This window comes from Molothrus ater, chromosome 2, assembly GCF_012460135.2.
Source record: "Molothrus ater isolate BHLD 08-10-18 breed brown headed cowbird chromosome 2, BPBGC_Mater_1.1, whole genome shotgun sequence".
NCBI lineage: Eukaryota > Metazoa > Chordata > Aves > Passeriformes > Icteridae > Molothrus > Molothrus ater.
This window is the reverse complement of record NC_050479.2, coordinates 35641164-35655385: the sequence shown is the minus strand read 5'-3', so window position 1 is coordinate 35655385 and position 14222 is coordinate 35641164. Positions and strand designations below refer to the sequence as shown.

The window sequence follows — 14222 nt, the reverse complement described above, 5'->3', positions numbered from 1 at the left end:
ATCCCCTAGTTTTCACCACTTCTAGTTCCACCCCACCAAATTTCCTTTCAGTGCTTCTTAACGTTCCCTTTTGCATTAATGCAGGTTCTTGAGTTCTTTAGAGAGACTGTATTTATTAGAAAAGTTTAATAAAATGTCATCCCTTTTCCAGATAGTTTGATGAACTGAACTGCAGAATTAGCATCTTCATACAACTGAGAAACCTGTAATTTGTGACTCATAACTGGGAATGTTTTCATTATTGTTTTTAGAAAAGGAAAAAAATTATTTTTAATAATTTATCTCCTCTGTAAGCATATTGGCACTTTGGATATGAATGTAAACATGTTAATATAAATGATATAATGTATATAGAGAGTACATCTATATGCCTACACACACACAGAGGTACATGCCTGTCATATGTGTATGTCTTTTAAGTACCACTGGATGAAATTCTGCCAGGAAACTTTACATGGTTTCTGCCAGGAAACTTTACATGGTTTCTGCACTTTTAGATAAGGCTTAAAATCACCAGTGGTACTGGTTGTGCCTGAATTTAAAGATTATGGGAAATGGCTATAGCAAGCTGCCACATAAATAACTAGTGGAAAGTGAAAGGAGGAAGGTAGCTTGTGAGAAAGTATTCGTTTCCAAAATGCAGCACAGAGAGGTGGAAACAAAAGGAAGACAGAATCTTAGATGTTCACTGTGTACATTAAGTCTAATGGTGCTATCAACAGCTTCATATGACAGGAAATGATCTGGGCGTTTTGTTCACTTATTCTGGATGCCCTTAGTTTCAGAGAACAACTGGTAACATGGATTGCACCTCGGAAGGGGACAGCTGAACTCTCCCTCTGGCTTTAGTAAGGAAAGAGCAGCGATGAAATCCGTGGACTGTGTGCACGTCATCCAACAGAAGGATACCGCCTCCTCTCCCTCTGCCCCCCCTGGTGCTGCTTCAGGCACCACGGGACTTTTTCCTGTCACATTCCTGTGGCTTGCAATGCTCCTGTCCTCTTGTCTTGCAGCAGTGTCTCTTTACCATGTTATCATCCTGAAAACAGAACTAGAAGCTCTGCGCAGCGAGCTGATCTACAGCATCCAGGCAAGGTCTCCGCTAGACCAACCACTCGTGTCCCCCGATGAAAACGAAGCAGGTAGCCCTGTGTCTTCCTTCCTGCAAGTGTCTGCAGCTGGCTCCAGGCAGGTAAGCTGGAGGGGGGCGTTTGGACTTGCAGGGCATGGACCAGTGTGGGGCTGCTCTCACTGACTGTTGCTTCTCCTTGCTAGGAGAGCAGGCTTGCTGGTACTGGCGCAGCTGAGAGCTTCCAAAAGGAAATCTGGAACGGGAGTAGAAACAGGGGCAGGCGGTCTGTTGACAACACAGAAGAAAAAGGTAAATACCAGATGATGAAGTGGGTTGGGGTGCTGCTGTTGGATACTGTCTAGAGAAAAGCAGGAGTGTTTGATTTGTGTTTTCTTTCTCCTGTCAGTTGATCCGTGCTCCCGGAGCCTATTCTGGTTTTCAAAATTATTGGTGGATGAATGGTGTTAACCATAGGCATTTCTCTTTAAGGACAGAATATTAAATCACACAATGTTTTGGTTTTGAAGGGATCTTTAAAGGCCATGTAGTCCAACCACCCTGCCATGAGTAGGGACATGCTGTTTCAAGTACCAGATATTTATGCTATCTGCAGGTTATACTTTGAATGTTAGATCCCAAATTGCATGATATGTTAGAGTTGAGAAAGGCAACTTCAAATCATTCAGATTTTTAACGGTTCAATTCTCTCTGATCAAAGTAGGGAGGGAAATCTATTAATAAAAATGCCAATTCACTTTTCTGGGAAGCATACTCATCAAAAAAAAGAGAGAAGTAATGAGAACTTTAAGGAAATAGGAGCTTTTAAGAAGAAAGGCTAGCTCATACCTGACAAAAGAGGCAGACTACAAGGAATTCAGAAGTTTAGCATCATTTCTACATTAAAACAACCTATCAACAAATAGTAAAATTAATAAAGGAATGCCTATCCAGTAAGATTATTTTGGTCATGGTTCTCCTTTTTAAAAGGTTCTGCAAAGAACACCGAAGACTGTGCTCCATAAAAGACCACTGATGTGTATTATAGAGTTGACATATTAATGGGATATATTTTTTTTTTCTTTGGGGATAAAATGGCTATATTTCATTATTTTTCCAAACACAATGAGGTCTTATAAGATGAAATACAGAATTTCATTATACCAGTTTGCACACATATGCTAATTGCACTGAGTAACTAAAATATTCCTGAGTTGCTAAATCAGTTTACTCTTCTTATGTATACTTTATATTATTTTAACTGATATCTTAAGCTATTTAGAGAAGTTGAAATGGAGTAAATTATAGGTAAAGACTAAATGAAGCTTTGCATAAAATGTGTTTCTCAGTAAGCAACTAAAATGAAATGTATTTCAATTGAGCTTCAGTAAGCTAAATGAAATTAAAGTTCTTAAGTATAATCCCCTTACTTCCAATATTCAAAAAAACCCCATTAATTTAGGACATCACTTAAAATCCATAGGTTTATATGAGATTTATTCTATTTCAGTCTTTGATTCAAGCTCTTGGCTAAGAAAGATTTCGCAAACAGGACGGAGGTCATGATTGCTTAAATTGTATTTCTTGTAGCCTGTTTACTACCACAGGAACCACAGAGCTCCCCTGCCCTCCCCACCCTAGGAACTCCCAAATTAAAAAAAGTGATCTGAAGTACAAATATCATGAAAAATAAGGAGATGACTTTTTTTAAATGAATGTTAGAGCATCAATATTTTTCAAGTAATCCAGTTTCCTTCACAAAAGCTTTCATCTTTTGTCTTACTGCTATTTGAGATGAGCAGGTTTGGGGCTCCTCAGCTGTGCTTCTGAGTAGACTTTTGATTCTTCTCATCATGTAGCCACCTCTGATCATACCTGTAACATATAAAATTTCAATTAAGCTACTTATTTCTGTAAACTTTTTTTTAAGGAACAGCTGGCTTTAAGGTTGTTTAGGATGGATCAAAGAAAACACAGAATATGAGCATTCATTTTAAAGGGAAAAACTACATAAGCTGACCTATTACAAAAATGTTTTCTAACATGAACCTCATATTTTTGTATATAAAAAAGGAAAAATTAAATTGCAAATCTCTCATTTATATCAAAGGTTGTCTGTTAGAATTAGCTTTCTACCCACTCTAATTACAAACAATTTAGCTTTTCAGCTTTCAGTAACATATTATATTTTCTCAGATCAGATTTCACTGATGACCATGAACCTACTAGTCAATGTTAAATTTTGTTTTAGCAGAGTGAGTTAAATGGAAGAACATGGTGTTGTTCATGGTGCTGAATCCAGTCTACTACTTGGTCATGTACACAGAATTATAGGCCCTTCATTTTGATCTTTTGACATTCATATCTGGGTTCCAGAATCCCATCAGTCTCCAAATTGTCCTGCAGGTGTATGGCACTCATTCTGCTATAATGACAAATAAATCAGGGTATTGAGTGAGGTGCCTGTTCTTGCTCTACTTCTGTTTGCTTCAGCAAGGTCTCAAAGTAGAGTCTGATTTCATAATTAATTGTTGACTCATCATTTTACTTTTATATGGATGAATTCCTTAGAAAGTTAATATTTGGAAACATCACTGGATGTTTCCTTAGAAAGGAATATGGATCAATTCCTTAGAAAGTTAATATCTGGAAATGTCACTGGTATCTAATTGCTTCTCTTGTGCTTCAACAGAGAGCAGAAGTAAAATATAGAACTAATATCTTGTTTATAAATAAAGTCATTGTTCAGTTCCGGGATTTTTAGACTTTAATCATCAAATTCCAGGAATGGATGCCCCATCATTCTTTTTTTAGACCTACTACAGCCTTTCTTAAGCATACTGAATTTTCATTTTAATGCATACAAGTGAAGCATTTTAATTAAAAGGACAATTGAATGAAAGTGGATTTAACACAAAGTTGTTTCTTTTTTTATGGGGTTTACATTTGTCTGTGCTAATGCATAAAACTATTAGTCATCAGTAGTTGCACATTTTGTGTCTTGAAAAAATTTCCAGCTCGGGTAGGTTGAAGAGAAGTGTTTCAAGCATCAATTCCAAATAAAGCTGCACAGTCAGCAATCAGAACCAGAGTTCTTGATGCAATGAGTGGGAGGTAATGGGTGATTTTGAAACGTACACTCCTGGCAAATGTCATATCGGGACACGTTACAACAGATGTACTTTTTCTTTTTGTCTTTCTCTTTACAAATTTCATCTGTGGGGGAAAATTGGTGCACAACAAAAGACCTCTCCTGAATTTTATATTCTATTCACAGTCATTGATTGCATTGCCTGTGTGTTTCTTCCTAAAAGCTGCATGTGCACTTGAGCCTAGGAACAAGATTTAGGTCCCATTGCCTAAGCCAAGTACCAACATCAGGTTTCATTTTCACACTCCTTCAGTTCCTCAATCTGATCATTAATTTGGGATTCTGATTTCCATGGCCGAGGGAGGTGAGAATCAGGCCTTCTGTAAGCACAAATGCTGGGATCAGAGTGGAGCCCCATGGACTACATTTACTGTGGTGTACAGAGGTTGCCCAACTCCTTGCATGTATGAAGGAGCTGAGGAGCTATTCTATGTAATTCTATAAATCAGTGGGGCTGGGTCACCTGGCGTGTGATTTGGCAATTTATTTTTTTACTAGCAATTTTCAGGTTCTACTCCAATAGCAGTCGTGTCCATGGGAAGTAACTCTTATCTTCCAAGCATGGTGATGGAATTTTGCCTTTGCTCTCAATAAAGTTACTGTACTGGAAAATTGATACATTTGTTGGTTGGAAGTGTTTTGACTGTGTATGTTGTTACTTTAGATATCTGTGAGAAAGGGATGGCAAGAGGTTTTACAAGTGGTACTTGACTTTAGTAATCTTTGAATTGAGATGTAAGCTTTTTTTACTAGCTTAAACAAATGCCACATATAAAATTCCCTTACCAATTATTCACAATACTTCATATTGTATTGTTTGAAGAGGTCAAAGAAAGGCCTACTTCTTGAAAATATATGTTATCCTTATTTGTTTCTGCTGGCAAAAGTGTAACTCAAAAGGAAATAGACCCTTCTATGAAAAAGGAGAGAAAATTACTTGATGCAATTCCTGCAATTTTACATGAAGAATTTCACTGAATGAATGAGTGAATAAATCAGTGCTGTGTATTATGCAGAACATTATACAGTCAAAAATACACCAAATATGCTCTAATTTTTAAACCCAACATTCTGCTATATTCTGTATAATAGAAGTCTTAATTCCTAGTAAACAATTCCTTTGTTTTTCTAAAGGTAACGTGTTATTGGCAATTCTGTGAAGGCCAAAATAATGCTATTAATTCTTTGAAGATGTTTGTTAGCTCTTAGTCGTACATGCAACTATAATCAAGGAATTTTAATGCAGGGACAGACTGAATCCATAATTAATGCCATACAAAGACATCTCTATTAAAAAATTCCAGATTAACCAGTTGTCCAGGTTTCTACTGTGATAGAGTTCATGAAAACCAGTTTATAAATATGCACAAAAAAAAACTAGAAGACGTCTTGTGATGAGAAATCAAGAAGTTAAGGGAAGAAAAACTGCAAATGCTTCAAGAAAATGCTTGTCATTATAAATTAAATTGTCTGGTGTTTAAATGTGCTTTGGGAAACCTATAGAGAACAGATCTAGACAAAAAAGGAACCTGTATAAGGAGGTCTGGGTTTGTTAGTTTTTTTTTCAAGATTAGGGTTTTTCCTAGGTTTTATTTCAGCAAAAATGAGCACAAATGTCTCAGACCTCAGATATCAAAACTTAACATTTTATACATGAGCTTACAAATATTAAACTTGAAATTTTGTTTGGATGGATCATTAAGTGAGATTGCAAAATACTAAAATTATTATGCAATTTAAAAAATAACAAAGTTTGCATGTGAGGGAAAATTTTATTTTACCAATATAAGTTCTTAAAGCATGGAGATATGCTGTCCTTCAGCAAAAGATAGTAGAGATTCTTTAAAATTGTGACTACATTGCTCAACCAGTAGAGAACACATCATTGCATATGCTGGCTGTGGTTTATAAAGGCATCTGGACTGTCTAATATCTTCAAGACACTTTTATACAGATAGATCTCATGGTGACATTCAGTTTAGGTATTTTTACACATTTTCAAGTTGTATTGCATTAATCCTGCATTTTGCTTTCATTATTAATCAAAAATCCTCTAGACTACAAAGATGTTGCTCAGGTTTGACTTACTCTGGGCTAAAAGACATTAAATAGCAACTATTCAATGTGTATTTTGTAATACATGTAATCTTCATCTTGTACTTAAGATTAGGATACTTCTTGGAATACAATTGCTGGTGTTTTTTAGCAACATTTACTTTTTACTGAAAATTCCTGTTAATTTACGCAGAAAATGTACTTTGTATATCCATATATTCTCCTTCTTAGTAGTAGTGTTTACTTGGAATTTTTTCAACAAATTACTTAATTTTAGGCATGTAAATAGTTCCACTGAAGTCAAAGTACTTGTATATACTGGAAATAGTTATGTGTCAATTTTGGCTTCTGAACATATTTTTGAAGCACGTTGTTGTTCAGTCCTTCAAGCACTTTTTTAGATATTGTCTTTTGTAGCTTTAGGGAAAATGGCCACTGTGCTAGTTTCTATTGTCATGAAGGACACAATTGCATGCATTTTCTCCAAAAACAAGCTTACTATATTCTGTGGGGGCTTGTTGCTATCTGCATATATTAAAAGAAAAGAGACAGATCTTTTTTTAGAGATTAAGTGCAGATCTGATGTCTTTAGAATGAAGTAGAGTTGCTATGTTTTTTAAAAAAGATGGAGATGATCTCAAACTGTACTGATCTTGCAGATTTTAATTACTATGAGCAGTTCTCAGCAATGCTGACTAGAATTTCAGTGCTGCAACCAGCTGAAACAGAAATCCACACTTGCAAACTGAGAATTAGGATAGCTTGAAGAATGCCCACCAAGTTTGCAGGCAAGTTTAACAAGAGTTGCTAAAGCAGCCATAGCTTTCACTGCTTGTATACACTGCTCACTGGCATACAGCTGGATAGCAGCTGGTTAGTGGGAATCATCACAAATCTTGTTTGGTTAGTGAAAAATTTGGTGTCCACATTAGTGAGTTCTTTTAAAAGCAAGAATTAAAATTTTGTTTTAGCTTACTGAAATACTAGGTGATCACCAAATTCCATTCACTATGAAGACATCTTGTTCCAAAATGAATTAAAAATTTTGAAACTTATTTCCTGATGTGCTGTGTTGTGTGTCTCCATAAAATCATATTTTCATTTTATTTAGAAGTTTATTTTCCAGAAAATTATTTTGCTCACAAGTGTGATAGAAAAATGTATGAAGTATAATACCTTTATTAATTTTGTGGTTTTTATTTCTTACCAGAAGGTAGATAATTCAGATGCCTTCAAATTCTTGGTTTGAAAAATCTATAAATTGTAGCACATCATTGATGTATATTGATAAGACTCGAGGACACATTTCAGTGTAGGAGACAGGAGTTTGGATGACAGAATTCCTATTACCATGAGGGCTTGCAGGTTGTGTGATCATTCTGGAGTTGGTTCATTCCCAGATGTGCACTTGAATCCTTCTGTGCTGCCAGTTGGCTCTGCTGAGTGCTGGTGAGCATCCAGCCCTCCTCTGCTGTTTTCAAGAAGGACTCCTTAAAAAGGAGATTTAGAAACATCAAGAGACTTCTTTATACCCAAATCCTTTGGCTACCTGCTGTGCACAAAGAGGTTTGTGTCACTGGACACTTGGTTACATGTGGGTACCACTGACAGATGCAGAAACAGGATCCCACATATCCATGGCATTCCCCATTATAGCCAAATCTGTGTGGCCAAATCTAACCCACAGCCTTCTTGTTTGAAAAGTGGCAAACAAAATGGAGCAATCCATAGCAGAATTTTCTTCTCTTGACTCTTAATAAATTCATTTGGTCTCTGTCATGTGGAGTAAGTATTACTACTTGGTTTTCCATCCTTCAGAGTAACATAACAACCAGATGTTTTGATTAAAATCTGCTTCAAGCAAATGCAGCTATTTTTTTTCCTTTTATCCTGTTGCCTGACAATGCTTAGCAGGTTTTTTTTTACAAGATCTTTTTTTCACTTGCAAATCTATATTTTAACATTCTGCAGTATTTTTTCTGAACAAATAACTTATTTCTCATTAGTGTCACCAATCTCTACAGTTTTGAGCCACACACTTTGATGGATACCAAGTTATTTGTTATGTGTGCATTAATTTGCTAAGGATGCATTAATTTGCCAACTTTCTCTATTTTCCCTCTTAGTATAGGTTGATCTAATGTAGGTATCTGAAAACATATTGAAAGTACGTATATATGGACTTTGAGAATTTATTATGAAACTATGTATGACTAATATTTTACAGCAACTATAAATAGAAAGTAATTTCTCTAAATAATATGTCAAACATAGTAGAAAATCTGCTGTCTATTAGTGGGGTTGGGGCTTTTTTCAAGCTTTTGTTTAGAAAATTATTAAGCCTAATTGACCTAATGATTCTAGCTCATTTGACTTAATGTACATAGTTACATAAGGACCAGATATGGAAACAAGCAAGTGTTACTTGTGCTGTTACCTGAGGTCTCCCACTTGACTCCCTGAAAGTCATCTAGTATATGTTGGGACAGGAATTTTCATTTTGTACATATGAGTAAAATCTGTGTTAAAACTAATATGTTCTGGTTTAAAATAAGTGGTGAGACTGAGAGATTTCTTCCATGACCTTTTTTTTTTTCTTAAAGTAGTTTCATAAGTTTATTTTATTACTGACTTATGTTTCTTTGATTTCAAAATGCTTTCACTTTGCAGTGCTGCAGGCCTGCTTGCAACTGATTGCTGACAGCAAAAGTGATATCCAACAGAAAGGTAAGAATGTGTGCCATGGTTTATAGTTAACTATTCCATGGGATAACTGTTTCAACAAATTTTACCTAACTTCAAAGCAGTAACTGAGTTTTAACAGCAAATTTAAAAATAAAATAAACAAATAATTTTTTTAAAAACCCAACAACAACAAACAAAAAAAAAAATTCAAAAAAACAACAAGGAGGTCCCTGAATCTGGAAGGTCCCTGTATCTGGATGGCTCTTGCAAATATCATCTTTCCAGTGGGGAAATCCACCTAGGGAGACTGGAATTTCTTTCTAGAAGTCAGCCTTTGTCATTTCTCAACAGGTGAAAATGAAGAAAATAACATTTCCAATCACCCAAAATTATTTTGTCTTTTAGATGATTCAAGCATTGTCCCTTGGCTCCTGAGCTTTAAACGCGGAACAGCTCTGGAAGAACAAGGAAATAAAATAGTGATCAAAGAAACAGGTTATTTTTTCATATATGGCCAGGTGAGAAAGCTCAATTCACTTCAGCACTTGACTTTTGTCATGATTTTTTAATGCTTCCATACAATAAGTTTAAAGTTTCCACCTCTTCTTTCTGTAGGTTTTATATACAGATACAACATTTGCTATGGGACACCTAATACAGAGGAAGAAGGCTCATGTGTTTGGTGATGATCTCAGCCTAGTGACATTGTTTCGCTGCATCCAAAATATGCCACAGTCTTATCCAAATAATTCTTGCTATACTGCTGGTAAATATCTGCATTTTCCTTTTCTTTGTTTGCAAATAATAAGCTGTATCAAATAGAATCTGTGGTGAAGGGCAATTGTATTGTAGGAGTCATAAAGAACAGTGTCTGCATTCATGGATCTGGCTCACTGAAAAATTACAGAATACTTTCAGAAAATACAGTTTTATATGAAATATCAGCAATTGGAGATTATGCATCTAGCTTGGTGATCTGAACAATTTTGCTCTCTTCATTGCCTCTGTAATGTGGTTAGACATTTTGGTGCTTTCAGTTAGATGCCTGAGGCAGGCAAGAGGAATATTTACTGTCCTCACTGAAGAGCTCAGTTTAACTTAGGAGTTGAATTCCACATTTAGTCATCCCAAGAAAATATTAAATTGCTATATTCTCCTTTGAAATATCATGTATGGATTTTAGCCATCCAATACTTGCATACTTAACTGTGAAATTTCTACTCCTTATAAAGACTACTGGATTTTTAGTCTTTGATTTGATGAAAAACAGTTAATTCCTATAAGGTGGTCTTTATGACTGCACAAATTAGAAACATCACAAGAAAGACAAATTAAAATATTTAATGCAAGTCCAGCAGGCTCAATGGTCAATATATGTGTATATTCCTGCAGTAGCATTTAAGGAGTTAGTGTCAAGGCCTATAAAACCCCATATATCATCTCTTACCTGTCTGTCTTTCCACCTTAATGGTGGATTTGAGGGTTTTCTCTTTGGTTATTTTCCAGCAAGATTTTTTTTCAATGCCTTATGAAAAAGTGGATGACACTGAGGGATGGAGTTGGCTGTCAGCAAGTAATGACATTAAACAAATGGGATGTGGCAGGCAGCTATTTTTTTCCCAATAAAAAAATTTCCAACTAACTAACTAACTAACTAACTAACTAACTAACTAGATACTTTGTCCTGGCAATTGAGGATGTCCAAACACTTCCTTTGATTTTTTTGCCCCTTTTTTGAAGGTGGTTATGTTGCTAGTTACACATTCATCTATATTCTGATTTTACCCTTGTACTACTGGTCCCCTTTCCTAACTGGGATCTCTGTCTTGCCACTTCATGATTCCTGCTTCCCAAATTCCTACTGTTCTGTTTTCACCTGAAAAAAAGTTCTGACTTCTCTCTCTCATGCTGCTGGGTTGTGTCACAGCAGGTATTAGATGTGTTCTCAGCTCAGCAGCTGCAGCTTGAAGGCGATATGCTCTTGGTTATCATATCAGCTGATGTGTGTCTGGCAGGAGGCAAACTTGTGCTTTGCAGTTGTAGTGGATCAGCTGATGTGTGGTAACTTCATTAGGTTGGTAAAGCTCATAAGACCTCCTCCAGAAGTGTGGGAACAGAGTAGTCTGGGGCCAGTAATACTCAATGCTGATTGTGACTGTCTCATCACCATAACATGAGGAAACTGGGTACACCACTGTTAGAAATTTTTGCTGTGTTTGCTGAAGTGAATTCTGCTATCCTGAGTGCAGTGTGGAAATTAAGTCCATCTTCACAGACAATGTTAAGTGTCAGCTTTGGATAGGCTGTAAACTCTAAGATTGTACCTAAAGATAAAAACACTCCTTACAAGTAACAAGCTGTGCTTACATTTGGAAGATGACACATAATGACTTTTGAGTACCATTTATAAAGTAGTGTGTTTGAGATATTAACTTAAAGATACTCCAAATCTTTTGCCAGGCATTGCAAAATTAGAAGAAGGGGATGAACTTCAACTTACAATACCACGGAGAAGGGCGAAAATATCCTTGGATGGAGACGGTACTTTTTTTGGTGCAGTAAGACTCCTCTGAAGCCCTTCATTTCTGTTTTTATGCTTAATGCTATTTTCTTCTCTACCTATGCCTTTGTCAGAAAAAATATTGAATTGTAATAAAGCTGCCAATTCAACCTCTCCCAGTCCACCACAGGCTTCTAAGAATTTTGTTCACTTTAACATGCAAACCCAAAACAGGAAACATACCAGACATACTTGTGAAATAACCACCATGTGATTACCAGAAAGCCAATTTATTTTAGACAATGGGACACTCTAGATAACAACTATAAAACAATGAGGTTTTGGCTTTGAAATAATTTGTTATCCATATGGTAAACCAAAGGAGGAGTTGCCCAAAACTAACAACATGACCGGGACCACAGACTATCAAATTGTTATCAATTGAAAAGAAAATCTAAAATTAAAGTGGGTCCTAGATTTGCATTTTTTTATCAGTAAAGTATTTAATATATAAAGTGTGGAGAAAAGACATTGAACAATAGACTCCTCACAACAAAATGAAATTGTTAGTTGCTGTGTTCTGAGTATTGGTGGTTTTTTTTCTTTTCCCAGAGATACTGGGAAGGATACAGGGAAGGAAAATTCTAAGTGACTGAGATACTTAAAAAAATATACAGAACTGCAGCCACTGTCTTGCTTCTTCTCTGTAAACAAAAAGTGAATAAATTACAACAATCTATTAGCATTTACTAATTAGAATTAATTTTACTGGAAAAAGGACATGTAAAACACTTCAATAGCTCAATCTTCAAAGCATCGCTACTTGTCAAGGAATATGTGTACACTTCTATGTAAACAAGGCTGGCACAGGAAGAAGCACAGTGAGATTAGACACAACACCGTGGTTGGAATTGGATTTCTGGCTCCATAATTTCTGCAGTCATATATATAGATATGCGTGTAGATATATACAGTATGTAGACAAATCTGTATATATTTGAGAGTATGTATACACACATTGGTCTTGGGCATTTAGGAATAGAATTTTATCTTCTTTTGAGTGGTTTAGCCAATGGAAATACCACTTCATACATATCTGTCATATTTCTCTTGCTTCTTGCCATGATCCATTCTATGGAATACAGTAAAAAAAAAAATCCAATAGATCTGGAACCAGACATTCAACTAAGAAAATACACTTGTATCTCAGAGGCTTTTTCTGCGGTTTTGAATATAATGCTTAACTCTGTTTTACAAAAAAAATTCACATCTGTAGAAAAAATAAACAGATGTCCTTTTTCCTTTTCTTTTGTCTGGCTGATTTGTTCAGTAGGTAGTATTTATACCGGTTTTTAGTCCCAAATATTTTATGGTCAAAGGAGCTATTCTACTTTTTGCCCTGCTCTTAAAGAAGCATTGAAGTGCTATAGGAATAGATAAAAAGTAAAACCCCAAATAATGCATTGTACTTTATTTGAAAAATATTTTTTAGGACCTGAGAATTGTGTTATATAAGCTCACTTAGTAAAGAAAAGATGCTCTGCATATTGCAGTTTCCTTGTCTGTTTTTATGAATTGTGTTTTGATTGATTTCTCATGGTGATAGGTAATAAATAAAAGCGATTTGGAGCTCAGAATTATAAAGCATGGTAAACTAATGAAGCAATTATTTCATCTTCTCTGGGCTTTGGGAAGACATTTCAGCAATAAGGGTATGTGTATTGGATTTTTACACTGGGATTTTTGAGGTCATTAAACATTTGTGAGGTTTAATGACCATTTCAAAATATCTGCAAGTCCTCCTTTTTTAAAATGTCTTTATTTATGTGTTGTGGAGCTGAAGCTGCTGCTGCTTTTTTATCTTTTTTTTTTGTCTTCATATTATTATTATTATTATTGTTATTATTATGATTAAACTTTGATGTGCTGAATTTGCCAAAAAGGCATTTTAAATCCTATAAAGGAGCCCTCCATTTAACCAAGGTTGTATAATGCTGCATATAGGTAAAACAACTGTTAGCATGCAGTAAGTTGTTTGTTATTACTAAAGTACATTAATTATGCCCAGAATCTCTCATCAGAAGTTTGTTGATTTTAGCATTGTCTGATTATAGGAAAAATGATGTCGTTACTGTTGCTTTCCCAGAGACTTGGTAGCTAAACTTGCAAATCTTAACTTTTATTGTGTAAGCTTCCCCAGTGGTTTTGGTGGGCTTGTCTGCACTTAGCTTAAGCCATTTCCCAGGCTGTATTTCTTCCTTCTGCTGCTGAAAAATGTGCAAAGTGCAGACATTTGGAAAGGGTCTGGTGCATGATTTGGCTTGGAGGTAAACGTCTGTCTTCTGAAAGAAAAGCTTTCAAAGGTGTTCCCTTCCTTAGAAGGTTGAAACTGAACTTCAATTTCTTCACAAAAAGCATGAAGCATGTTTCTGTGAACCATGAGAACTCCCACGTGTGCAGACTGCAAGCTGACAGCCTGTTCAGATATTTCTACTGGCAAATCCAGCAATTTTGTTGCTGTCAGATTAGCTTTTCACTGGCTTCATGAGAAAACTTGTGTTTTCAAAATTAACCTGCTTCTGCACAAAGCTGAGTTTTAACAGATCAGCATTTTCTGATCAAAGCATAAAGAAAGAAAAGGAGAATAGTTCATCCCTGATCATTCTGCTAACAAGCTGGTGATACAGAAGGTAGCAAAGTGCATCCAGACCCCCATCACACACATACTTCTGTGAGTGGGAGTTAGTGAAGCATCCTGCATT

General features: G+C 35.7%; 1 protein-coding gene across 1 annotated transcript; it reads left to right on the top strand.

The window, feature by feature from the left end:
* The first annotated feature begins 785 nt into the window (after positions 1–785).
* Positions 786–12766, top strand: TNFSF13B (TNF superfamily member 13b). Its single transcript, XM_036384579.1, has 6 exons — positions 786–1192; positions 1276–1381; positions 8946–9002; positions 9366–9478; positions 9576–9726; positions 11421–12766. Exons 1-6 carry the CDS (start codon positions 866–868, stop codon positions 11531–11533), a joined length of 867 nt encoding a protein of 288 aa, XP_036240472.1. The 5' UTR covers positions 786–865; the 3' UTR covers positions 11534–12766.
* Positions 12767–14222: the final 1456 nt, after the last annotated feature.